This window comes from Oryctolagus cuniculus, chromosome 17 (genome assembly GCF_051225735.1).
Source record: "Oryctolagus cuniculus isolate XC-2025 breed Fujian yellow rabbit chromosome 17, ASM5122573v1, whole genome shotgun sequence".
Lineage (NCBI taxonomy): Eukaryota > Metazoa > Chordata > Mammalia > Lagomorpha > Leporidae > Oryctolagus > Oryctolagus cuniculus.
This window is the reverse complement of record NC_142883.1, coordinates 15,337,514-15,362,356: the sequence shown is the minus strand read 5'-3', so window position 1 is coordinate 15,362,356 and position 24,843 is coordinate 15,337,514. Positions and strand designations below refer to the sequence as shown.

General features: G+C 39.9%; 1 protein-coding gene across 23 annotated transcripts in view; it reads left to right on the top strand.

Moving 5' to 3' along the window:
- Positions 1 to 24,843, top strand: part of TANC2 (tetratricopeptide repeat, ankyrin repeat and coiled-coil containing 2) — a 439,275-nt gene that overhangs the window by 259,039 nt on the left and 155,393 nt on the right. For all 23 annotated transcript variants that reach the window (XR_007911352.3, XM_051825098.3, XM_051825097.3 and 20 more), the window contains one exon: positions 16,498 to 16,761. Coding sequence is in view for 22 of the 23 variants with exons in the window: in XM_051825098.3 (XP_051681058.1) it covers positions 16,498 to 16,761 (264 nt within the window). In the remaining variant the exon portion in view is untranslated. The remainder of the gene's footprint in view (positions 1 to 16,497; positions 16,762 to 24,843) is intronic.

Here is a 24,843-nt window from a genome sequence, read left to right as displayed (position 1 = left end):
AGTACAAAGGAAATTCAAAGTAAAAAATATAAATATTTAGGTAAAAATGGCAGGGCAAAGTCGTTACTTATAAATGGGCACCTTGAATGTAAATGGCCTCAACTCTGGGGTTTAAAGTAATAGACTGGCAGAATGGATTAAAAAAAACAAAACCCATCTATTTGTTGCCTACAAGAAACATATCTCACCAAAAAAGATGCATGTACACTGAAAGTGAAAGGATGGATAAAGATATTCCATGCCAACAGAAACCAAAAAAGAGCTGATGTAGCCATCCTAATATCAGACAAAATAGACTTTAACACAAAAAGTATAAAAGAGACAAAAAAGGGCAGTAGGTAATGATTAAGAGATCATTTCAACAGGAAGATGTAACTATTATAAACGTATATAAACTTAATTACAGGGTACCTGGCTATTCAAAATAAATGTTAAGGGATCTAAAGGGAGACATAGACTTCAATACAATAGTAATGGGGGACTTCAATACCCCATTTTCAGCAATGGGCAGATCAACCCTACTTATTTCCAGGGATTCATATATCACATTTTTAATTTGTTTTATTTAATTCATCATTTCCAATATTTCATTTTTATTTCTCTTTAAGATCTCCATTTCATGGGAGAAGTTTTCTTTCATGTCATGTACAGATTTCAGTAGCTTATGCATTTGCTTCTGATTACTTCAAAGTAATCCTATGATCAATTTTTTGAATTCCATTTTTGGCATTTCTTCAAACTCTTCATTTTCATATTCTAGTATTAAAAGTTTTGTATCCTCTTGGGGGTATCAAGTTGTCTTACCTAGTCTTGTTTCTTGAATTGATGCATTTATTTGGCATTTTTGGAGGTACTCATTGGTTTCTTTTTTTATTTTGTTTTGTTTTTCCATGTGATGGCTTTTATCTTTGGGCTACATCTCTGTGGCTTAGTGGAGTGTCTATTTTTAAGTGAATACCTAGAGGCATGTGGTGGGTATGGCCAGGGAGCTGTGTTAGTTGCCCTAGGGTGAAGGGAGTATCCAAGGTAACACCCAGGTTGGGCTTGATAAATCTCCTCTTTTTTTACCACAGGGGAGGTTTGTTCTGCTCTGTTGTTGTCGTCTCATGCTCATTTCCTCTCCTCAAAGGAGACTAGGACCTTGGTGCTAGCCCGAGTGGGTGTAATATTCATCCATGCTGCCATAAGAACCACACAAAGTATCTGTGCAGTCTTCAGTGTAAGCACTGATTCTGCTGAAATGACTCTCACCAGGAAAACAAGGAACCCAGAGCATGTGGAGCCTCCCACAGTGACTGCCCTAAATCCCAGCCACACCCTGAGCCCTCCTAAGTAGCCATGGTGTTTTCACAGTCCTGGCACACAAGCCTCCCACAGTCATGAACACGCAGCCCCCTGTTAGTTCTCCCAGCCAGACTCAGAGGCCTCCACTTGGCTAGTTGCCTGGCGTGTGGACACAAGCTGGCTCATCTGTTACTTATATCCAAAATGGCACCTGCCCTCTCTATCTGGTAGAGAGAACCATACCACCATTTTTTCTCTTCCCTGAGACTGAGCTTCTCCTAGACTGTAGCAGTAAACTCCCTCTATATTCTGCCATCTTGGTCCCGATCTCCTATTTAATCTTTATAATAATCTTATTCGAAGATATTTGTAAAGATTTCACATCATCAGATCTTTGAAAGGATGCATAACACTCCACAGAAAATGTATATTAAAAGCTTTCAGTAAGGATACAGCGGCACAGAAAAGAGAATAGAGGTCAGCACAGAGGACGTGCCGCCCTCCAGGTTCAGCTCCCCAGGGTCCCTTCCTAATCACTTAGTGGTATGCTCTCTGTCCCTTAGAGTATAAGCTACCAAATTTGATGCAAAGAATCTTTGTTTCAAGAGAGCTTTCAAAAGATTTCCTATGAGGATTCTGGTACCGCTATAGTCACGTACCCAAGCAAGGCTACCCATGTAATTCCACCAAGTGTGAGTTTTGAACAAATTAGTCCTGGATGCAATCCAGGGATTTTCAGACTTTAAACAGCAAATATCTTGGACAAGAATCGGCACAAGATTTGTATGAATCCCTGGAAATAAATAGGGTTGGCCTAACTAGCTGTAAAATAACTCATCTTATATAATAGAATAATAATCTTTCTTAGACTTAGAAAACTAAGACTTAAAATAGGAAACAGGCTTTTACCCTAGGAGTTAAGATGCCTGCATTCCACACTGGAGGACCTGGGTTCGATGATCAGCTCTAGCTCCTAACTCCAGCTTCCCACCAGTGCACATGGAAGCCACAGTGATGGCTCAAGTAGCTATATCCCTGACACCCATGTGAAAGATCTGTGTTGAATTCCAGACTCCTGAATCCAGCCTCAGTTTGCCCCCAGGTTGCAGGCATTTGGAGAGTGAACCAGTAAATGCGAATTACGTCTGCCTGTGTGTGAACTAGCAAAAGGGAGGGGTGTGGCTACGTGTGTCTGTGTGTCCCACTTCACCCCTATGCTTTTTAATTTTTTTATAAAAGGGGAGGTCCTGGGTCACATGAAGAGACAAAACTAAGACTCAGATTTCAAAAATAGTGATCCTAACTATTACAGTGTTTCATAATCCCAATAATTCTGTCTCAGAACATATGACATAAGACTATTATCCAGCATTAAAAATTTAGTCATCAACAAAAGTATATTAGTGAGTCAAGATATTTATTACTATCAGTTTTTAAAAATATAAACCAATTTTAAAATGTGAAAAATACTTGAATAGCATGTTGTTTTGTGATTCTTCAGTTTTTCTATATATGGTCTCTTTTGCCACAGAATTGCCCTTCTGGGTTCAAGGATTTAGCACTTTTTTTTTTTTTTTTTTTTTTTTTTTTTTTTTTTTTTTTGACAGGCAGAGTTAGACAGTGAGAGAGAGAGACAGAAAGGTCTTCCTTCCGTTGGTTCAACCCCCCAAATGGCCGCTACGGCCGGCGCACTGCACCAATCCGAAGCCAGGAGCCAGGAGCCAGGGGCTTCCTTCTGGTCTCCCTTGCAGGTGCAGGGCCCAAGCAGTTGGGCCATCCTCCACTGCCTTCCAGGGCCACAAAAGAGAGCTGGACCGGAAGAGAGGCAACCGGGACAGAATCCAGCCCACCAACTGGGACTAGAACCCGGGGTGCCAGCACCACAGGCGGAGGATTAGCTTAGTTAGCCACAGCGCCGGCCCTAGCACTTGTCTTAATCACTGTATCCTGACACATACTCGTTTCGCAATAAAAATTTCCTGGATGGTTTGGTGACTCAAATCTGTGAAAAGCATCATAAATTCCTAAATGGGAATGGTTATTCAGAGAATTTTCCTTCTGCTATCTTGGATGAGTTATCTGTTTTCAACTTTCTGTACCTCAGTGATCCTGGACCATCGAGCATTCAATAAAGCTGATACATTAATCCTTTCAAAAAGTATTTAATAACATGGCTAAAAAAACTTACTATAAAATTTAGTACTTAAGTAATAAAATAGGATGCATAGGCCACTGAATAATTTTGTCTTTGTGTTTCAAATTAACTGATTCCCAAAACTTTCCACCACTAATCCAAGACTACTTTAATAGATCTCATGTCTTAAAAACTTTGTCATCACCACTCTATTCATGAGAGTTTATTTCTCATTTTAAATTTATAAAATATAAATTACCTCTGCCAAAGTTTCTGTTCAAAATGAGGCATCTAGTATTGTTACCCTTAATATAATTCCAGCTAATTTACAGCTAATTTAGTTGGTCTCTGGTAAACATTTAATTATTTATAAGTTTAGAAATATTAAAAATAGAAAAATCCATTACTGACTTCACAGATGTTTAAAAATAGGAATGTTCCAGAGTTTGGAACCTACTGAATTTGCTCATGGGTTATCTGTAAAAGGAGAAGTATTTCTTATAGCAGGTTGTAAGACCACACAGAGAGAGTCAAGTAAATCTTATTTAACTCCAACATGAAACCTAACGATAAATTTCTGTTCATACACAACAACAGCATCAAAAATACACAAATGTTGGGGCTGGCAGTGCCCCACCTGCAGTGCCGGCATCCCATATGGATGCCGGTTCAAGTCCTGGCTGTGCCACTTCAGATCCAACTCTCTGCAATGGCCTGGGAAAGCAGTGGAAGATGGTCCAAGTCATTGGGCCCCTGAACCCAATTGGGAGATCCAGAAGAAGCTCCTGGCTCCTTGGTTCCTATTGCTGCAGCTCCGGCCATTGTGGCCAGTTGGGAGTGAATCAGCAGATCGAAGACACCCCTCCCTCCCCTTCTCCCTCCCTCTCCCTTTCTCTCTGTGAGTAACTCTGACTTTCAAATAAATAAATAAATAAATCTTTAAAAAAATACACAAATGCAAGAGATTAAATAACAGACATTTTACATGTAGAAAAGTATTCTGGGAAACATTAGTTTCTGTTCTCTAGCTTTCACAGTAGTAACCCTAGCAGCTGTGTGAACTCCAACCTTCTAGATAAAAATTACAAAGCCAGATGAAGTACCACATCTTTACACCAAATGAAATTATATTTTATTTAGGTTTTACTGAAAGAAAAAATGTGTATGTTTTAATGAGACAGTTTCCAGAAACTAGAATAAGTGTACATCTGTTTAAAAAGAAAACACACAAGAGACATAAACATGCATACATAATATACACCTGTAACCAAACATTGTACAAAGTTTAAAATTATGATTATAGGCCGGCGCCTTGGCTTACTAGGCTAATTCTCCGCCTGGGGCGCTGGCACACCAGGTTCTAGTCCCGTTCGGGGTGCCGGATTCTGTCCCAGTTGCTCCTCTTCCAGTCCAGGTCTCTGCTGTGGCCCAGGAAGGAAGTGGAGGATGGCCCAAGTCCTTGGGCCCTGCACCCGAATGGGAGACCAGGAGAAGCACCTGGCTCCTGGCTTCGGATCAGTGTGGTGCGCCTGCCGTGGCAGCCATTTGGGGGGTGAACCCACAGAAGGAAGACCTTTCTGTCTGTCTCTCTCTCTCTCACTGTCTAACTCTGCCTGTCCAAAAAAAAAAAAAAAATATGATTATAAAACATGCTATGTGCCAGTGTTGTGTAGTGGCTTAAGCCACTGCCTATAGCACCAGCATCCCATATAGGCTCCAGTTTGAGTCCTGGCTATTCCACTTTGGATCCATCCCCCTACTAACGCACCTGAGAAAACATCAGAATACGGCCCAAATGCTTGGGTCACTGCACCCATGTGGGAGACCCGAAAGAAGCTCCTGGCTCCTGGCTCCTGACTTCAACCTGGTCCAACCTCAGCTGTTGCAGCCATTAGGGGAGTGAGGCAGCAGATGGAAGACCTCTCTCTCTCTCTCTCTCTCTCTCTCTGTCTCTCTGTCTCTCTGTCTCTCTGTCTCTCTGTCTCACCCTCTCTCTGTAACTCAGCCTTTCAAATAAGTAAAATAAAATCTTTAAAAATAAATTTTAACAGGCCGGCGCCATAGCTCACTAGGCTAATCCTCCGCCTGCAGCGCTGGCACACTGGGTTCTAGTCCCAGTCGGGGCGCCGGATTCTGTCCCAGTTGCTCCTCTTCCAGGCCAGCTCTCTGCTGTGGCCCGGGAGTGCAGTGGAGGATGGCCCAAGTGCTTGGGCCCTGCACCCACATGGGAGACCAGGAGAAGCACCTGGCTCCTGGCTTCGGATCAGTGTGGTGCGCCAGCCGTGGCAGCCATTTGGGGGGTGAACCCACAGAAGGAAGACCTTTCTGTCTGTCTGTCTCTCTCTCACTGTCCACTCTGCCTGGCAAAAGATAAATAAATAAATTTTAACAAATAAAACATGCTGTGAAATGCATAAAAATTTTGTTGAGGAAGGTGCAACATTATGGTTCATTGCAAAAAGTTTATGAACTATTTGACCATTCATGATTAAAAAACTGAATATATGAAATGAATTTTTTAGGTAAAATGGGTAGTTTGGGCACAATTTGAAACAATACACTAACTTTACATTACTTGAATTTTTGAATTAGCTTTAGAAATAGTTTAGCCAAGGTTCCCAACATTTTCACCAACAAGATTGCCTTAGCACATGCTCCTTAGCACACAGAACCTAAGAGGAAGGCTTTGGTGCTAACACTTTAGTAAGGGAGTGTCAAACCAAGGATGCAAGTGCAAACCAAGGAAGCAAGAGTAAAACGGGAAAGGAGAAAGAGCAAAGAAAAGTGGAAGAGGTAGTTATTTGGACCTTCTGTAGTCTTCAGTAGACCAGTATCTCTGAACATTAAATGGGAGAATCCACAGATTTATCCACCCGTTCTCGTCTCCTGTTGGTCAAAGTTAGCCCCAATGGATAGTATCTACCCCCCTTCTTCTGTTGCACAGCTCTAGTAGCCCTACTGCATTTCATGCCTCTGTGGCAACAGTGAAACTGAAGGGCAGAGGATAGAAAGGATACAACATTGGCATTAGATAAGGCATTGGTAGACTTGTGTCTGTGATCAACACAAAGGATTAGAAGTGTCTAGTATAGCCAAACCCTTATTCTGAAGCAGGGGCATTAATAGCACAAACCTACCTGTAACTCAAGGAATAGTTCAAACTATGGTTAAGGTCACTGGCAAGTAAGAACAGGCAGTTGGCTTATTTAGGGTGCTGCCTTAGTCTGTTCAGGCTGTTACAACAAAAATACCTTGGAGTGAGTAAGTTATAAACAACATAAATTTATTACACACAGTTCTGGAGACTGAGACTGTCAGGAACAAGGTGCCAGCAGATCTAGTGTCTGGTATAGGCCTGTTCTTCACAAATGCTGCTTTCCAAGTGTCCTCATGTGGTAGAAAATGCCAACAAGCTTCCATGGGCCTCTTTTATGAGGGCACTAATCTCATTCATGAAGGCTGCATCCTTATTACATAATCACTTTTCAGAGGCCTTCAGTATTGTCACATTAGGCATCCAACTTCAGCACATGAATTGAGGGAAACACATTCAGACCCTAGCAAATCCCAAACCAAATAAATTCCAACCTTTATACCACATAGATCCAGTAGTACCCATTTTGACATTTTGGAATATGATGCTCTCAGTTCTTTCCAGAGAGGGGAGGTCTAAATGCAGTCTTTCAAAGATGTGGTCAATGAAAATGTCCACCAGAAACTCAGGACAGGCATTTGGTTCAGTAGTTAAGATGTCCTTGGGACCCATGCATACCTTTCCAGGATGCTTTGGTTGCAGTGCCTAAAATGCTATCTTTTCCAGCTTCCTTTTAACATGCTCCTATATGGCAGCAGATGATGGCTCAAGAAGCTAGGTCCCTACCACTCACATGGGTTCCAATTGAGTTCCTAGCTCGTGGCTTCTGCCTACCCAGCCCTTGCTGTTGTGGGCATTTGTAAAGTAAACCAGAAGGTGGAGGAGATTCATTCATTCATTCTCTCTCTCTCTCTCTCTCTCTCTCTCCCTCTCCCTCCCTCCCTCCCTCTCTCCTGCTTTCACAATTCCTATTCAATATGGTCCTGGATGTTTTAGCCACAGCCATTAGGCAAGAAAAGAAATCAAAAGGATACAAATTGGAAAGGAGGAAATCAAATTACCTGTATTTGCAAATGACATGATTCTATATATAGGAAAACCAGAAGACTCCACTAAGAGACTCTTGAAACTCATAAAAGAGTTTTGTAAAATGGCAAGATATAAAATAAATAAATCTTTTCAAAAAGAGAGAGAAAACTTTTAGGGGCCTCATTTATAAGGATCCTAATCTCATTCATAGCCATATCACTTCCTAAATGTCCCACCTCCTAATACTATCACCTTGAGGGTTGGGATTTCAATATATGAATCCTAGGAGAACAAATATTCAGACCATAGCAGCTGAAAACTTGAAACAACCCAAATGTACACCAGTTAGTAAATGAATAGACTATGAAACATCCATTTAAAAAAGATGGACTACTGGTAATACAACTTCATGGATAATGTTGAAAGCATTTGACTAACTGAAAGAAGCTGGAAACAGAAGACTATGTACCTTATCATTCAATTTGTATGAAATTCTAGGAAAGACAAAACAGTAGTAATAGAAAGCAAATCATTGGTTGCCAAGATCTGGTCAGGAGGGAAAGAGGAGGATATATTGTAGATAGTCAGAGGGATCTTTTGGTATGAGGCAAAGTTGAGAGTTACATACTGGAAATAATTGTCAAATTTTCATTTTGCATATAAGGTTGGCAAATTTTGTTGTATATAGATTATTCATTAGTAAAGCTGACTAAAATTTACATGCATGCCACATGATACAGTAATTCCACAATGGTATTACTAAAATAAAGTGAAAATTTGTCTTCAGATAAATACTTATACTTGAGTGTCCATAACAGCAGTATTCACAAATAGCCAAAAGGTGAAACAACCCAAATGCCCATCTGTAGGTGGATGGGAATAGATAAACAAATTGTAGCATATACATAAAACTGGAAAAGCAAAAAAGAAAAGCAAACAAAGGTAGAAATGATGTTGTGATACCTGCTATAACATTGATGAACTCTAAAACATTATGTTTAAAAAAAAATGTTGGCTGAAAAACAGCCAGTGACAGAAGGTTGCATATTATGTATTACACTTATAAGAAATAGAGTAAGTAAACCCCTAGAGATAAATGCAGATTAGTCATTGATTGGAGTTGTGGAGGGATGGACAGTAACCGCTTAATGGATATGGAGTTTTATTTTCAAACTTGATAGATGTGATAGTTACACAGTACTATGAATATACTAGCTACTGTTGAATTTGTTCACTTTAAAGTGGGTAATTTTGTGCTACATGAATTTAACCTAAGTTACACATATACATACACACACAGGGTTAACCTCACAGATAGATGTAATTTTCTTTGGATAAGAATTTGAAATATTTTACGGTAGTAGCATTGTGGAGCCCTTCCTCAACAAGCTCCAACTTCCTTTCCAGTCAGTGAGCTCTGGTCTATCAACTAATTTAGATCTGGAAACAAGAACTGGTTTTTTGTTTTGTTTTGTTTTACTGTCGCCAATAGCTTTTCATCAAAGCACCCTGGTTACCCTTTCAGCCTTGTTCTTTATGAAAATGAATCCTCTTTGCATCTGAGAATTACATGCTGCCAGCTGGTCTGCACATCCTCACTGAGATTAAAGAGTCTACATCTATGGCAACATCTCCTATACAACCACTCAACATCTCCTAAACAACCTAGTCACTATCTCACTTCTCAAAGATACCAGTATTCCCATCACTACCAGTACACTTCTTATTGCCTTAGTGAAAGTATCCTGTGAGCCTCCCGGGGACCTGGAAAGCCGATGGAGCCGTTGGTCTCGTATTCCCTTCTGATCCCCATCTCCCTGAGCCTCCTGACTCATTTCTCAGTACCTTGCCAAGAATTTAGAGCTGATCATTTCCCACCTAATGCACTACAGGCTCTCATCAAGCTTTAGGGAATCCTTCCAATGAATACCTCCTCTCTCTTCTCTATCTCTCTATCTCTGCTTTATTGCACTTATTTGGCACTAAAACATGGTCGAGTCTTCTTTCACCTCCCTAGCATCTCCCTCTTTCCCTTTACCAATTTATTGAAAAAATTGCCCATACCTTTCCTCAGCTCCATTGCCCTCTCTCTGCAACCACTGGCATTCCAATTGTTGCCTCCACTATGATATCCAAAATATTCTTTACCAGATCACCTCCATATAAAGAGTCAATAACAATTTTTAGTTTTTATTATATTTGGACTTTCTTGAAATATAGCACATTGTTTCCTTTTTGAAAAAACTCCCTGATTTTTTTACACTTGCCTGGTTTTCCTTCTCTCTCTGCTTATTCCTTCTCAGGTTCTTTTGCAGGCTGTTCTTGCTGTGCCTGGTTATGTTTGAACAGATTTCATTTGTAGGCATTGCTCTCCTCTCATTCTGCAAACTTCTTAGGATACCATCAGCGCCTCCTAAGACAATATGCTAACACATTCACGATCTCTTAGTCCTGTGCTTATCCTGAGCTTCAGTTTAGTAGTCTAGCTATCTACTGTTCATATTAATTTGAATGTCCCACAAATACTTCAAATCCTACATATTTCTTTATCTAAAGTTATCTTAATCCTGGTTTTCTTTCTATGTTCCCTAATTGATACTGCCAACTATCCATTTTCCCTTGCAGATTGTATTTTTACCTCATTCTTCACTTCCAATCAAATTATCAGATCTGATTCAGTCTCCATCTTAAATATCTCCCAAAGCCATCCATACATTCTTTTCCATCTCCTTTGCTATCTCCTAGTACATTCCAATGCTTCTAACTTGTATTGCTGCAAAACCTATCTGGTCTCTTTGCCTTCTATCAGGTGATCCTTTGATTAAAAAAAATCTACAAATGCAGGTAGTTAAAAAAGATTATAGGTTGCTATGAGGCAGCGGGTTAAGCCTCCACTTGGGATGTCTGCATCCCGCATCAGAATGCCTGTTTTTTGAGTCCTGCCTACTCACTTACAGTCCAGCTTCCTGCTAATGCACCAGGGAAGCAGTACTGATGTCCAAGTACCCGAGTTCCTGCGACCCACCTGGGACACTTAGATGCAGTTCCTGGCTCCTGGCTCCTGGATGGATACCTGTGCTGGGTGTGAGCTAGTGGCTAGAAGATATCTCTGTGTGTGTCTCTTACTCTGCCCTACAGATTAATATTTTTTAAGACATTACATCTCTATTTTCTTTAACCTCTATTTGGAATTTAGAGTATATTTTTATTTTGAATGTAGGTAAGAAATGAAAGGAGTACTAGCAATACCTCTGACTTTCTCAACATTAAAATCCTAGATATTTTCATGTTACTTGTTATGAATATTAAAAATTATCACAGTTATCCTAATCTTGAAATTATGGTAGACTGCCACTTGATCTTATAGTTTCATATTTAAAGGAAACTCACATGTTTTTGTCACAAATTTATTTTTTATCATTTTGAATACTGTGTTTCAATATAATTAGTTTTTCGTATAGTCTTTTGTATTTTATTTCATGGGTTTAAAAATTTTATTCTGGGGCCAGAACTGTGGCATGGCAAGTAAAGGCACTGGCTGTAGTGCCAACATCCCATATGGGCACTGATTCAAGTCCTGGCTGCTCCACTTCCAGGCCACCTCCCTGCTAATGTGCTTGGGAAAGCAATGGAAGATGACCCAAGTCACTGGGCCCCTGCACCCACATGGGAGATCCTGGCTTCTGGCTTCAGCCTGGCCATTGCAGCCATTTAGGGAGTGAACCAGTGGATGGAAGACTGACACACACACACTCCCCTCCCCTCCCCTCCCCTCCCCTCCCCTCGCCTCCCCCCTCCCCCCTTCCCCCTTCCCCCTCCAAATAAATAAATATTCTTAAAAAATGATTCTATAAAGTGTCTTCTTAGGTACCACCAGAGAAATGTAGGGACTCTGTGGCATTAAAAAAAAATGGTTGAGCCGGCGCCGCGGCTCACTAGGCTAATCCTCCGCCTTGCGGCACCGGCACACCGGGTTCTAGTCCCTGTCGGGGCGCCGGATTCTGTCCCAGTTGCCCCTCTTCCAGGCCAGCTCTCTGCTGTGGCCCGGGAGTGCAGTGGAGGATGGCCCAAGTGCTTGGGCCCTGCACCCCATGGGAGACCAGGAGAAGCACCTGGCTCCCACCATCGGATCAGCGCGTGCGCCAGCCGCATCGCACCGGCTGCGGCGGCCATTGGAGGGTGAACCAACAGCAAAAGGAAGACCTTTCTGTCTATCTCTCTCTCTCACTGTCCACTCTGCCTGTCAAAAAAAAGAAAAATGGTTGAGAGGCCGGCACCATGGCTCACTTGGTTAATCCTCCCCCTGCAGTGCTGGCATCCCATATGGGCACCGGGTTCTAGTCTCAATCTCTCCTCTTCCAGTCCAGCTCTCTGCTGTGGCCTGGGAGGGCAGTGAAGAATGGCCCAGGTGCTTGGGCCCCTGCATGGGAGACTGGGCTGAGGCACCTGGCTCCTGGCTTCACATCAGCCTAGCTCCAGCTGTGGCAGCCATTTGGGGGTTGAACCAATGGAAGGAAGACCTTTCTGTCTCTCTCTCACTGTCTAACTCTATCTGAAGGGAGACCTTTCTCTCTATCTCTCTCTTTCACTGTCTAACTCTGTCAAATAAATTAAAAAAAATGGTTGAAAATACTTTGCTGCAATTGATTTCACTGAAACCAAAGTAGTATTTTTTAATGAAGATTTAATCATGTCTCTCAAAAAATTAATCATGTTCCTCAATGCCTTTAGGATAAACTAAGATTAGAATAAAGCCCAGTCGCTTAAATATGGTTCAGAGTTCCTGTCTAATCTGAACCATGTCTCCTCTCCATCATTCTGTCATGGGATACAGTAGTCCCCAACTGGATTTATTCCAAGTTCTTGTCTCAGTGTGAGAAACAAATTCAAAGCAGAGACATAGATAAAGTACAAGAATGGAAAAAGGATTTATTTAAAGTGATAGTATATGTTCAAGAGTACAGGCAGTGTCCATTCATGAAAAGAGAAGGGAGGTCTGCCACCACCCATTGCCCCTTTAATGGGTAGGCGTTGGTGCCCTAATTGAATATACAAATATTAAGGAGTATGGGAAGGGCTTCAGTGTTCTCAGTGATCTCTGATAAGGTTTCATAGCCTCTGCTTGTGGAGTTCAGAATATACAGGGTCATCATGGTGTCTTATACATGATGGAGAAACTGCAATTTAGGTACCTATGGGAAATGGATGTGTTGAGACTATTGTATCGGGACAGAGAAGGTGAGGTATGAGGGTGCAGGACTATGGCTGTCAGACTGCTGGAAGTCTCTCACTTCCTGTGTTTACTAACTCCCTGCCTAGCCCATATCAACTCCATTCAGTGTTGTGCTTTATAGCCAGTTAGTACCTGCAAAAACCACTTGTTAAGGTTTCTGTAATTTTGTGATTCAGTTGTTAAATCAAGGGTAGTTTGAAATCAGCCACCAAGCATGCTTTATACCTTGGAGATCAAAATTATACCCTAAAAATTAGAATTTTGTTTTTTGTTTACAGGGAGCCAATTATTAAACTTACGTCAGTAACCAACCCCAACTGCAACCCCAAATTCTACCCCAACTTCTAGTTATTTGTCTCTAAAATATCTTCTCAGGGTTGTGTTTTGTTTTTGTGAAAGGAAGAGTTTTTTAACATATTTCCCAGATAACATATACATTTTTATCCTTCATAAAAATATTTTAGTTTAAGTGTTAGAAAAAATGCACTGAAGAGGGAGCATATTTATTTTTCCGCTCTTCTATTTCATATTGCTTACATTTTCCCTTCAGATCACCTGAGTGTTCACTGCTCACCAGTTTTCAATGATTATTATAGATAGTAACAGGTCTTTAGCTTGCGTACCCTGAATTGTTATGGCTCTCCTTTTATCATGTGGGCATGATAGAGCTAGCACTAAAAGTTGAAAAAAAATTAAATATAAAAAAAAAACCTGAAAGTACAGTCTGTACTCTTCAGAAATGTATAATCTACCTAAGGAACAAAATACATCTACAAAAGAGTTGAATAGCAAAATAGGTAGTAAATGATTAAGACCCTAAATAATTATTTTCCTTGAAGATCCCTTGCTATTGATTTAACAGTGATCATGAAACCTAATCTTTCCATTGGTTCCTTCTTCTATGTAAGGAGGATAGTAACACCAGTCCTGCTTTTAGAGTATTGTATTGATGATCAAATGGAATAATGTGTTTTTACACAATTTAAAATTTATAAAGTGATAGATAAACATGCTGAGTAATAGCATAATTAAAGCTTATAATGCAATAGAAAAGAAGGAGTATGTATCTGAGCTTTTCTGAGGTGTAATTTATTTACCCTTTGTCTAAAAAGTGTTAACTCTGTGGATGTTAGGTCTCTGTAGTTCAAGTTCCCAGTTTATTCTCATTTGCTCTGTATGTTCTTCCTGTGGAAAATTCTCTAAGTATCAGAAACAGATTTACTTTTTTTCAGATTTTCCACCCTACCTTGATGGGTGTTTGGTTTTGTTTGTAGTTGTTGTTGTTGTTTTTTACAGGCAGAGTGGACAGTGAGAGAGAGAGAGAGACAGACAGAAAGAAAGGTCTTCCTTTGCCGTTGGTTCACCCTCCAATGGCCGCCGTGGCTGGTGCACCGTGGCTGGTGCGCTGCGGCTGGTGCACTGCGGCCGGTGCACCGCGCTGATCCGAAGCCAGGAGCCAGGTGCTTCTCCTGGTCTCCCATGCGGGTGCAGGGCCCAAGGACTTGGGTCATCCTCCACTGCACTCCCAGGTCACAGCAGAGAGCTGGCCTGGAACAGGGGCAACCAGGACAGAATCTGGCGCCCCGACCGGGACTAGAACCCGGTGTGCTGGCGCCACAGGCGGAGGATTAGCCTAGTGAGCCACGGTACCGGCCCTGTTTGTCGGTTTTTTGCCCCCAAAACTTGATAAAATGTAGTACATAATTCTCCCTGCTTTCTGTGTGCTAGCTTAGCTGCCTCCAAAAATGGGATCAGCTTTCAGTTTCTTCTGACTTCTACAACTGGACATTAAGGATAATAAAAATGAGAACTTTGCTTCCAGCATCTTACAAGATCCCCAGAGATGCTTTATGACATATCTGATTTCCTTTTTCATGTGAGGTCCAAATCATGTGCCCTCTTGTATTTTAATTCTTAAAGTTAAATTTATAAAATTTATTCTTTTTTTATTTCTCCACCTTTTTCTAGGTCACTTAGGTTTCTTTCTCCATAGCCTTTACCTTGTATGACAAAAAAAAATAGCTTTTCTTTCTTAAGGAAAAACCCAGATTTTCCTTTGTAATTTATCTTCTTTCCTTATTACTATAAAATCATCAACTCCATCTAAATTTGTAGCGACAGAATCTCATTCAAAACAGTTGTGGAAATTATCTAATGAGCTTAAGTCTTTTGGAAAGAATAGGCACATTTGATATGTAAGAAGAGAGACTGGGGGGCGGTGCTGTGGCATAGCAGGTAAAGCCGCTTCCTGCAGTGCGGGCATCTCATATGGGCGCCAGTTCAAGACCGGGTTGCTCCACTTCTGATCCAGCTCTCTGTTATGGCCTGGGAAAGCAGTGGAGGATGGCTCAAGTCCTTGGGCTCCTGCACCCACATGGGAGACCTGGAAGAGGCTCCTGGCTGCTGGCTTCAGATCGGTGCAGCTCCTACTGTTGCAGCCAATAGGGGGGTGAACAAACAGATAGAAGATATCTCTCTCTCTCTCTCTCTCTCTCTCTCTCTCTGCCTCTCCTTCTCTCTCATGTAACGCTGACTTTCAAGTAAATAAATAAATCTAAAAAAAAAGAAGAGGGACTGAGCTAATACTTGAACATTATCCTTCCAAGATGACATCTTTCTTTTTCTTCATTTATAATTGTTGCTAAGAATGTTTATAATCCAAATTTTAATATTTTTAATGATGTCATTTCTGAGGTTGTTGAAAATTTTCCTGGTAGGCTTAGATAAAATTCCAGATGAACTTTTGTTTTTTTACTTAATTAGTGGACTTTTGTATACAAGGGGTCTTCAGAAATTCATGGAAATTTCACATATCTTCTAATTTCATTTTTCCACAAATTTTTTCCTCAGATAGGGTTAGAGCTATATAGAGGAGCTATGCAACAAGGTCCTGTATTGCTTCCTTATTTAGGCGGGTTCTTTCTCCTAGACTAATTTCTACTTTATAACCATATATTTTATTATAATTCTTTGTTCATATAAACAGCCAGGAAATACATTTAAATGGGGGAAAGAATAGGATAAAAAGAATATAGAGATCTTTTGGGGACCTCTGGAGTTCTTCAGAAATCCATAAAAATTATACAGATTCTCTTTTAATGAAATTCTTAAAATTTTGGCATTGATCGGGCCTAGCTCTAGAACGTATATCCCTGATATGTGACTCTGTTTAATTCATTTAAATAGAATTGCTGGCCGGTGCCATGGCTCACTAAGCTAATTCTCCACCTGCGGCGCCGGCACCCCGGGTTCTAGTCCCAGTTGGGGCGTCAGATTCTGTCCCGGTTGCTCCTCTTCCAGTCCAGCTCTCTGCTGTGGCCCAGGAAGGCAGTGGAGGATGGCCCAAGTGCTAGGGCCCTGCACCCGCATGGAAGACCAGGGGGAGGCACCTGGCTACTGGCTTCAGATCAGCGCAGCACGGGCTGTAGCGGCCATTTGGGGGGTGAACCAACGGAAGGAAGACCTTTCTCTCTGCCTCTCTCTCTCACTGTCTAACTCTGCCTGTCAAAACAAACAAACAAACAAAATAAATAGAATTGCTAAAGTAAATATATGTAAGAGATAGTTATATTTTTGTTATTTTAATTTCAAAATAGATGTGACTTGGTTATCAGTAATTTTTAAAAATAATGCTACCAATTTGCTAATTGTCTAGTTGAATTTCAATAATTGAAAACATTACTTTTGAATTTTTAAGAATTTATTTCACTCTTTTTTTTCCAGCTACATTGACAAGCTATTCTGAAAATGTGGAACGCACGAAGTATGTTGGGGAAAGCAGTAAAGAATTAGGATCTGGAGGAAACCTAAAACCATGGCAGTCTCAAAAATCTAGCATGGACTCCTGTTTGTATCGAGTAGATGAAAATATGACTGCTTCTACCTATAGCCTGAATAAGATCCCAGAGAGGAATTTGGAAACAGTTTTATCTCAGTCAGTACAGTCTATACCTTTGTATCTTATGCCACGGCCAAATTCAGTAGCAGGTAAGTTTGTTTCTTTTTATTGGGGTGTATATTGAAATGAAACTAAATCCTGTTCTAACATTATGTAAGTTTTTCTTTCATCATCTTTGACTCAATTATCTTATGTTTGGGAAATATATCTGTGTATATGTTTTTCAACCTGTGGGAAGGTTCACGTTCCTTAAGTGATTGTTTAGTGCTTCCAAAATATACAAAAAACACACATCATACATTAAATCAGAAACAGAGCCTATGAAATAGCCCAAATTAATGAAAATCTTTTTACTCACATCATAAATGTTTGAAATTATTTTAGTTTGAGGTTTTAAGTTTTTAGAAAACTTTAGTTTGGGGGCCAGCACTGTGGCATAGTGGGTTAAGCTGCTGCCTTACATGCTGGTATCCCATATGGGTGCCAGTTCAAGTCCCAGCTGCTGCACTTCTGATCCAGCTCCCTGCTAATGCGCCTAGTAAAGCAGCAGAAGATGGTCCAAGTGCTGGGCCTCTGTAACCACGTGGGAAACCCTGATGAGGTTCCTGGATCCTGACTTCAGCCTGGCCCAGCCTTGGTCTTTGTGGCCATTTGGGTCGTGAATCAGTGGATAGAAGATCTTTCTCTTTATAACTTTGCCTTTCAAATAAATAAATAAATGTTTTTAAAAAGAAAGCATAATTTTTAAAAACATTATTAAATGGAAACATATTTCACTACAATTTTTATTATCGAAGTCATCATCCACAATTTGAAGAGTGGTAGTCAGGCAGGAATTCAGCTCCCTTATTCCATGAGTTCAGTATCTTCACAGTTTCTTGGCCATCCTACAAAATAATCACCAAGTGCCTATATTTCTAAAGAATAAGGTAGGAGTCTGCATTTGCCTTAGCAGTTGAGATAACAGCATCCTATATCCAAATGCCTGGATTCCAGTTCCCACTTCATTCCCAATCCTCCCTCTGGCAAATGTGCACCCTGGGATGCAGTGAGTGATGGTTCAGGTAAGTTGGTCCCTGCCACCCTCACGTGAGATCTGAATTGAGTCCCAGGCTGCTAGCTTTGGCCTGTCCCAGTCTTGGATGTTACAGGCTTGTGGGAAGTGAACTAGCAAAAGGAAGATTCTCTCTCTCACACTCTCTCACTCTCACTCTCTCCCTCTCTCCTGTCAATAAAAATAAATAAAAAGAGTAATTCAAACATCCACTAGTAAACTCAGATATGAAGTAATGATACTGAAGGCTAAGTGGCTGAAATATGGCATTGTTATTCTTTAGCACTTTAATAGCACTTCTAAGTAATGATGTCAAGGTATGTTTTTAAACCAGGATTTTTTTTTTTTTTTTTTTTTGCAGAAATGGACATTCTGACAGTTTTAAAATATGTCACTGTCTGGACTTTGTCCACACTACAAAATAGAAGTTACGTTTCTCTTTCTTACTTTCCTGATGAATCCCTTTAGATTGACGTCACTGATGCAGGAGAGTAAAACACTGAAGTCTGGCTCTCTTATTTCCCAGGCGTGATTATTTGTTATACAGATGACAATGTGATGCTTCTGACCATTCCCATTTCCCTTTCCTACCTACTTTAAAATGTTAATTTTTGGTCTGACCTATGGAAACCATCAGCATCTGCCATAAGCTATGGTTATGAAGGGACTAGTTCATTTTAACTTCAGAAGATTTGCTTGTAGATTTTTTTAAAGATTCTTTGCTTCTTTATAGTTAAAGGAAAATTTTTCTCCCAAGTCCTTCTGAATATGTTGTTTCCCAACTACCATGTCATGTCAAAATTGTATATTGCTATAACTTATGAAAAGTACCAGGCAACTGAATATTTCTGAAGAAAAGTATATAACTCCTATGTAAATGGGGAAATATAGCCACCAACTTTAATAATATATCCTCAGTTACTTCCTTTGTTTTAAAAAAAAAGAATTTATTTATTTATTTGAAAGAGTTACACAGAGAGAGGAGAGGTGGAGAGAGAAAGAGGTCTTCCATCCACTGGTTCACTCCCCAATTGGCTGCAATGGCTAGAGCTGCACCAATCTGAAGCCAGGAACCAGGAGCTTCTTCTGGGTCTTTCACATGAGTGCAGGGGTCCAAGCACTTGGGCCATCTTCTACTGCATTCCCAGGCCATAGCAGAGAGCTAGGTTGGAAATGGAGCAGCCGGGACTAGAACTGGTGCCCATATGGGGTGCTGCCACTGCAGGCAGTTGCTTTACCCACTATGCCACAGCGCCGGGCCCCCCTAGTTTACTTCCTAATCAAAGATTTCTAAGAAAATTCTTGCTCTTTGATTTGGTAGAGGCACTGGGCACTTAGTGGGAGACAGAAATATAAGTTTTGCTTTAATGAGTGTAACATTCTCCTTAAGCTGTTAATTCAAGGCTATGAGTCTCAAACACTTTCTTATTGGCGTTCTGTTAACAATCTGTACTACCCTCTTATTCCTTATTGCTTCCCATTATATTTTATGTGTATCCCTTAGAAATTTTTTCTGTAAGTTAATCGAAAACTTTCTCATTTGGATAAAACCTACTTATCCCTTTCTCAGGATTCCCTTGACCCCACACATAGCCCAAAACTGTTCTACCTTTGTATTAGCCAAGCACTCTCTCCTTTGTAGTACTTGTACCTTCAGTGTAATACCAGACCATGGGAAGGGAGAATGGAACAATCAAGGCTTGGTTAATGGAGTATTTTGTTATTAGGCTCAAAAACCAACAGGACTACATGTAACTGACCACCAGACAGTAATAAGCCATGAGGCAACTATCAAACCGCCCATCTAATGCTTAGCCATCTTTCCAGGCTGAACTCCAGTACCCGCTTCTTCAAGAAGCCTTCCCCGATCATCATCCCCTTCCTGTACCAGCCACAAGTGTTTCCTCATATTCTCTCCTAGTACAGTGTATGTGTTCTTCCTTTGTTGGCATCAATTTGCTTTGTATAGTGAATGCCTTTTTTATGTATACATGTTGGTCCAACTAATAAATATGAACTTCTTGAAGATTAGGAACTGTGAATATTTGAATAGATGCTCTGTTAAGTGAACTAATTAATAAATTTATACATTAACCAACCAATCTGTGAAATCAGCTTTAAGCAAAAGTAATGTTGTTTAAGCAAAAGTTCTGTAGTTAAGAAATCTAATGGTAATTATTTTTCATTCTGTCATACAGTATATTCTCATATAACAGATTACCAAAAAAAAAAAAAAAAAAAAAAAAAAAAAAAAAAAAAAACACCAGAAAACCAAAGGCCTTCATTTAGAGAAAGCAGTATCTACAGGCAATGGTAATATAAGCCAACCACAAGACGATATAGGGCTTTATTGTTACTATCTCAGTATGTTATTTCTTCCAAAATCATAATCTGTGGTTCTTTTTATTTTTGTAATATGTATTGTCACATTTCATTTTTCTTTTATATATATTTTTTTAATTAATTTATTTATTTGAAAGAGTTACACAGAGAGAGGAGAGGCAGAGAGAAAGAGAGATCCTCCCTCTGCTAGTTCACTCCCCAACTGCTACAATGGCCAGACTGCACCCATCTGAAGCCAGGAGCCAGGAGCCTTTTCCGGGTCTCCTACACATGTGTAGGGGCCCAAGGACTTGGACCATCCTCCACTGCTTTCCCAGGCCACAGCAGAGAGCCGGATCAGAAGTGGAGCAGCCAGATCTGAACTGGCACCCATATGGGATGCCAGCACTACAGGCAATGTCCTTACCTGCTATGCTGCACCACTGGCCCCACATTTCCTTTTTCAACTCTGATTTTATTTATTTGGGTCTTCTACTTCTTTTGTTTAGTTAGTTGGGCCAATGGTGCATCAATTTTGTTTATTTTTCCAAAAAAATAGATATTAATTTCACTGATTTTTTGTATTGTTTTCTTGGTTTCAGTTTTATTTATTTCTTCTGTAATTTTAATTATTTCTTTCCTCCTATTAATTTTGAGTTTGATTTTTTTGTTGTTTTCTAGGTCCTTGAGATGCGTTGATAGGTCATTTATTTAGTACCTTTCCACTTTTTTCATGTAGGCACCAATTGCCATAAAATTCCCTCTTAACACTGCTCTTGCTGTATCCAGAAGTTTTGATATGTTGTGTTGTCATCTTCATTTGTTTCCAGAAATTTTTTTATTTTTCTCTTGATTTCTTCTGTGACCACTGTTCATTCAGGAACATGTTGTTCAGTCTCCATGTGTTTGCATATGATCTAGAGATTCTTGAATTGTTGATTTCCAGCTTCATTCCATTGTGGTCAGAGAAGATGCATGGTATGATTTCGATTTTTATTAACTTGCTGAGACTTGCTTTATGGCCTAGCATATAGCCTATCCTAGAGAAAGTTCCATATACTGAGGAGAAGAATGTGTATTCTGCAATTGCAGGGTGAAAAGTCCTGTACTGTGTTACAGATAACAACAATACATAACAATCCTTATGTCATTGTCCCTGAAAGTCATACCTTAATATTTGCTATGCTCCAATCACTGTTCGGATGAATAAGCATTATGAAATACAATTATATCCTCATTGTTGTTGATGCTTATATGTAGTAAAGTTGCTAATGACAGTTAACAAAAAACACATAATGAGATATAGTAGGTTAGAAACCTGAAAAAGGCACAAACTGGTTATCAGTTTCCTAAGAATTGACCAAAATTTAAAACATTTTACATAAGTAGCCAGAATGTCAGTTCTTGTAAGATGAAATTCTAAATTTTAAACTAAAATCTTAGAACCCATAAAATGTAAGAATGTATTCTTTGCCTAACAATATGTTGCCTGTTTTGTAAATTTAAAAACAAACCATATTTCAAATGATAGGTACTTCTTTAATTAAAAAAAAAAAAGATTTATTTATTTATTTGTAACTCTTTACAAAGAGAGAGAGAGAGATCTTCCATCTACTGATTCACTCTCTAAATGGCCACAAGATCTTCCATCTCCTGGTTCACTACCCAGATGGCTGCAACAACCAGGGCTAGGCTAGGCCAAAGCCAGGAGCCAGGACTTCTGGGTCTCTCATGTGGGTGCAGGGGCACAAGCAATGGGGCATCATACACTGCTTCCCCAGGTGCAAGCAAGGACTGAATCAGAAGTGGAGCAACCAGGACTTAAACGAGCACCCATATGGGATGCCAGCATCACAGGCAGCAGCTTTACCCACTACACCACAATGTGGGCCCCTCCTTTATTTTTATTTGAAAGAGCAACAGAGAGAGAGAAAGAGATCTTCCATCTGATGGTTCACTCCTCAAATGCTTCCAACAGCCAGGGCTGGGCCAGGCCAAAACCAGGAGCCTGCAGCTCCATCCAGGTCTTTTATGTGGGTGGCAAGGGCCTAAGCACTTGAGCCATCATCTGCTCCCTCTCATGATGCATTAATAGGAAACTGGATCAGAAGCAGAGGATCCAGGACTTGAACCAGCACTCCAGTATGGGATGTGGGTGACCTGAGTGGCGGCTTCACCCTCTGTACCACAACACCCACCCCCAGATTTCTAGTTTAGAAAAGTAACTGTATAGAATTGATTGAAGGAAGAAAGCTTAAGAGTTTTGATTGTGTTGAACTCAGTACTTTATTAGAGAATTTATTTCTTGTCAGTGTTAAATGTACCACAAACAAGCTGGCACCTCAGCTCACTAGGCTAATCCTCTGCCTGCAGCGCCAGCATTCCAGGTTCTAGTCCCAGTTGCTCCTCTTCCAGTCCAGCTCTCTGCTGTGGCCCAGGAAGGCAGTGGAGGATGGCCCAAGTGCTTGGGCCCTGCACCCGCATGGGAGACCAGGAGGAAGCACCTGGCTCCTGGCTTCGGATTGGTGCAGCACGCCGGTCGTAGTGGCCATTTGTGGGGTGAACCAACGGAAGGAAGACCTTTCTCTCTGTCTCTCTCTCACTGTCTAACTCTGCCTGTCAAAATATATATATAACACAAACAAACCTACCATTGCCTACAAGGCAAGTCACAAGTCACAGAATAGTTTATATTAGGTTGTTTTCTGTACCTGGAAACCACAGTTCCAGGATGTTCACTGAGAGGAAAGTAAAGTATAAGCCAAATGACTCAATCATTTTCAAAATTTAATAGATTGTATGTTGAAAGTATTTCTAGAATGTAGAGAAATAAAATTGTTTCCACAGGGAATTTCTCTTTGTAATATATGTAAATATTTGATAAAACAACAACCTCTGGAAACTTAAATGATTTTATAGATCTAAATCATTTTTAAATTAAATTTTTGAGCTCAGGGGAATCCTGTGTTTTCTTATTTTAGCTCTACATATAAATATTTTCCTCTCCTTTCTAGTATGTGCATACAAATGGTCCCCAAACTGGGAAAGATCAAATACTTAAATATCTTTGATGATCAGGAAGAATTGTGGATTTCCAGTATGAAATCAATTCAAACTAGGGAGGAAAGTCTTGCATATTTATACTTACTTAGTTGCTCTAAGCATATGAACACTTGAGCAAGTAGTGGGGATTGATGCATCTCGGTAATAAAAAGCCTTCTTCAAATCTAACTTTTAAATTTCCCTTCTTTTTGAAACTTAATCTCAATATGAATAGTATGATTTCTTAGAGACCAAATAATGATGTGAAAAGTGTCATTTGCATCACTTTTAAAATATTTATTTATTTGAAAGTCAAAGTTACAAAGAGAGGGAGAGAAAGAGAGTAGAGACTGCTTTCAACCACTGACCTACTCCTCAAATGGCTGCAACAGCCAGAGCTGGGCCAGTGTGAAGCCAGGAGTCAGGAGCCTCCTTCTGAGCTCCCAGGTGGGTTGCAGAGGCCCAGGCACTTGAGCCATCCTCCGCTGCCTCCGCAGGCTCATCCACAAAGAGCTGGATGGGAAGTGGAGCAGCTCAGACCTGAACCAACACCCACATGGAATGCTGGTATCACAAGCAGCAGCTCTACCCACTATCCACAACACCAGCTCCCCTTTGTATCACTTCTTAAAACCTGGGAAATAACTCTTTAAATGGTGTTTGCCATGTGACAGACATCTCCACTTCAGGAAAGGAAACTTTTTTTTCCCCTGCGTTCCTTGGCATCTCATAGGATCACATCTTCTGACATGACCAGGAAATTGTCGAGGATTACTTAAAATCCTTTAGGCTGCTGTAGATTGAACTCTTAAGGAGCAAACCTGTTTATTTTATTTAATACGACTAAGACCAGTGGTTTAAAAAAATGGAAAAGACATAAAGCTTTTAGGGGGGTTTTAAAAAGAGATTAAAAGCTTTGTTTTGGTAATATGTGAGAATGTGTGTTATGAAAAAACTATGCATGTATTTCAAAAATTTTTGCACAAAAATAAACTTGTTCTTTCAATTCCATTTTTCACGAACTTTTTGAAGTACCTTCCTACATAACTCTAACTTGCATGGAGAATGTATAGGTTAATTATTAAATTTTTTCTGAGAGTTTAACTCCTGTATAATGAATGGAATATATATAATGAAATGTTCAAGTCATATTTTATTAAGTGTACTAAAATAGAAGTTTAAGTATTATGAATATATTGGTCAAATAGATTCATCTGTGTATTTTTAGTAACAAAGATTTTAAAGTGTATAGTTAGACGTACCAATTAAAAGCTCTATGTTACACATATGAGGACAATACTGTTTGCTCAAAGTGTAAAAATTTTTAATTAAAATAATTAAGAATTAGTTTGGGCATTTTGCAGCATTAAGTCTTGGGTTTTTCCTGGAGTAGCTCATTTGTCAGAACATACATTTGAGATGTTCATATATCTTTAAATTAAAATTTTAAAAAATGAAAAATTTGAACTAAATATGTTACTGTCTTCAAAATATAAATTATTGTTGTATATTTGTTTTTAAGCCTGTGTGTTTAAAGCAGTTAGAAGACCCTCATGGATTTGCAGTTAAATGGCAGAAATGATCAGAATAGTGTGTCTATAATCATCCTTGATGTCTTAGCATGAGATTGGCAATGAATTGGAGGGATGTGGGAAGCAGGAAATGTTTGCTTGTAACAGCTGTCGTCAGTGCTTTGTGTAAGAATGAGAGTCTATCAGGGAAACACACAAACAACAGAAGTCAGTTAAAATAC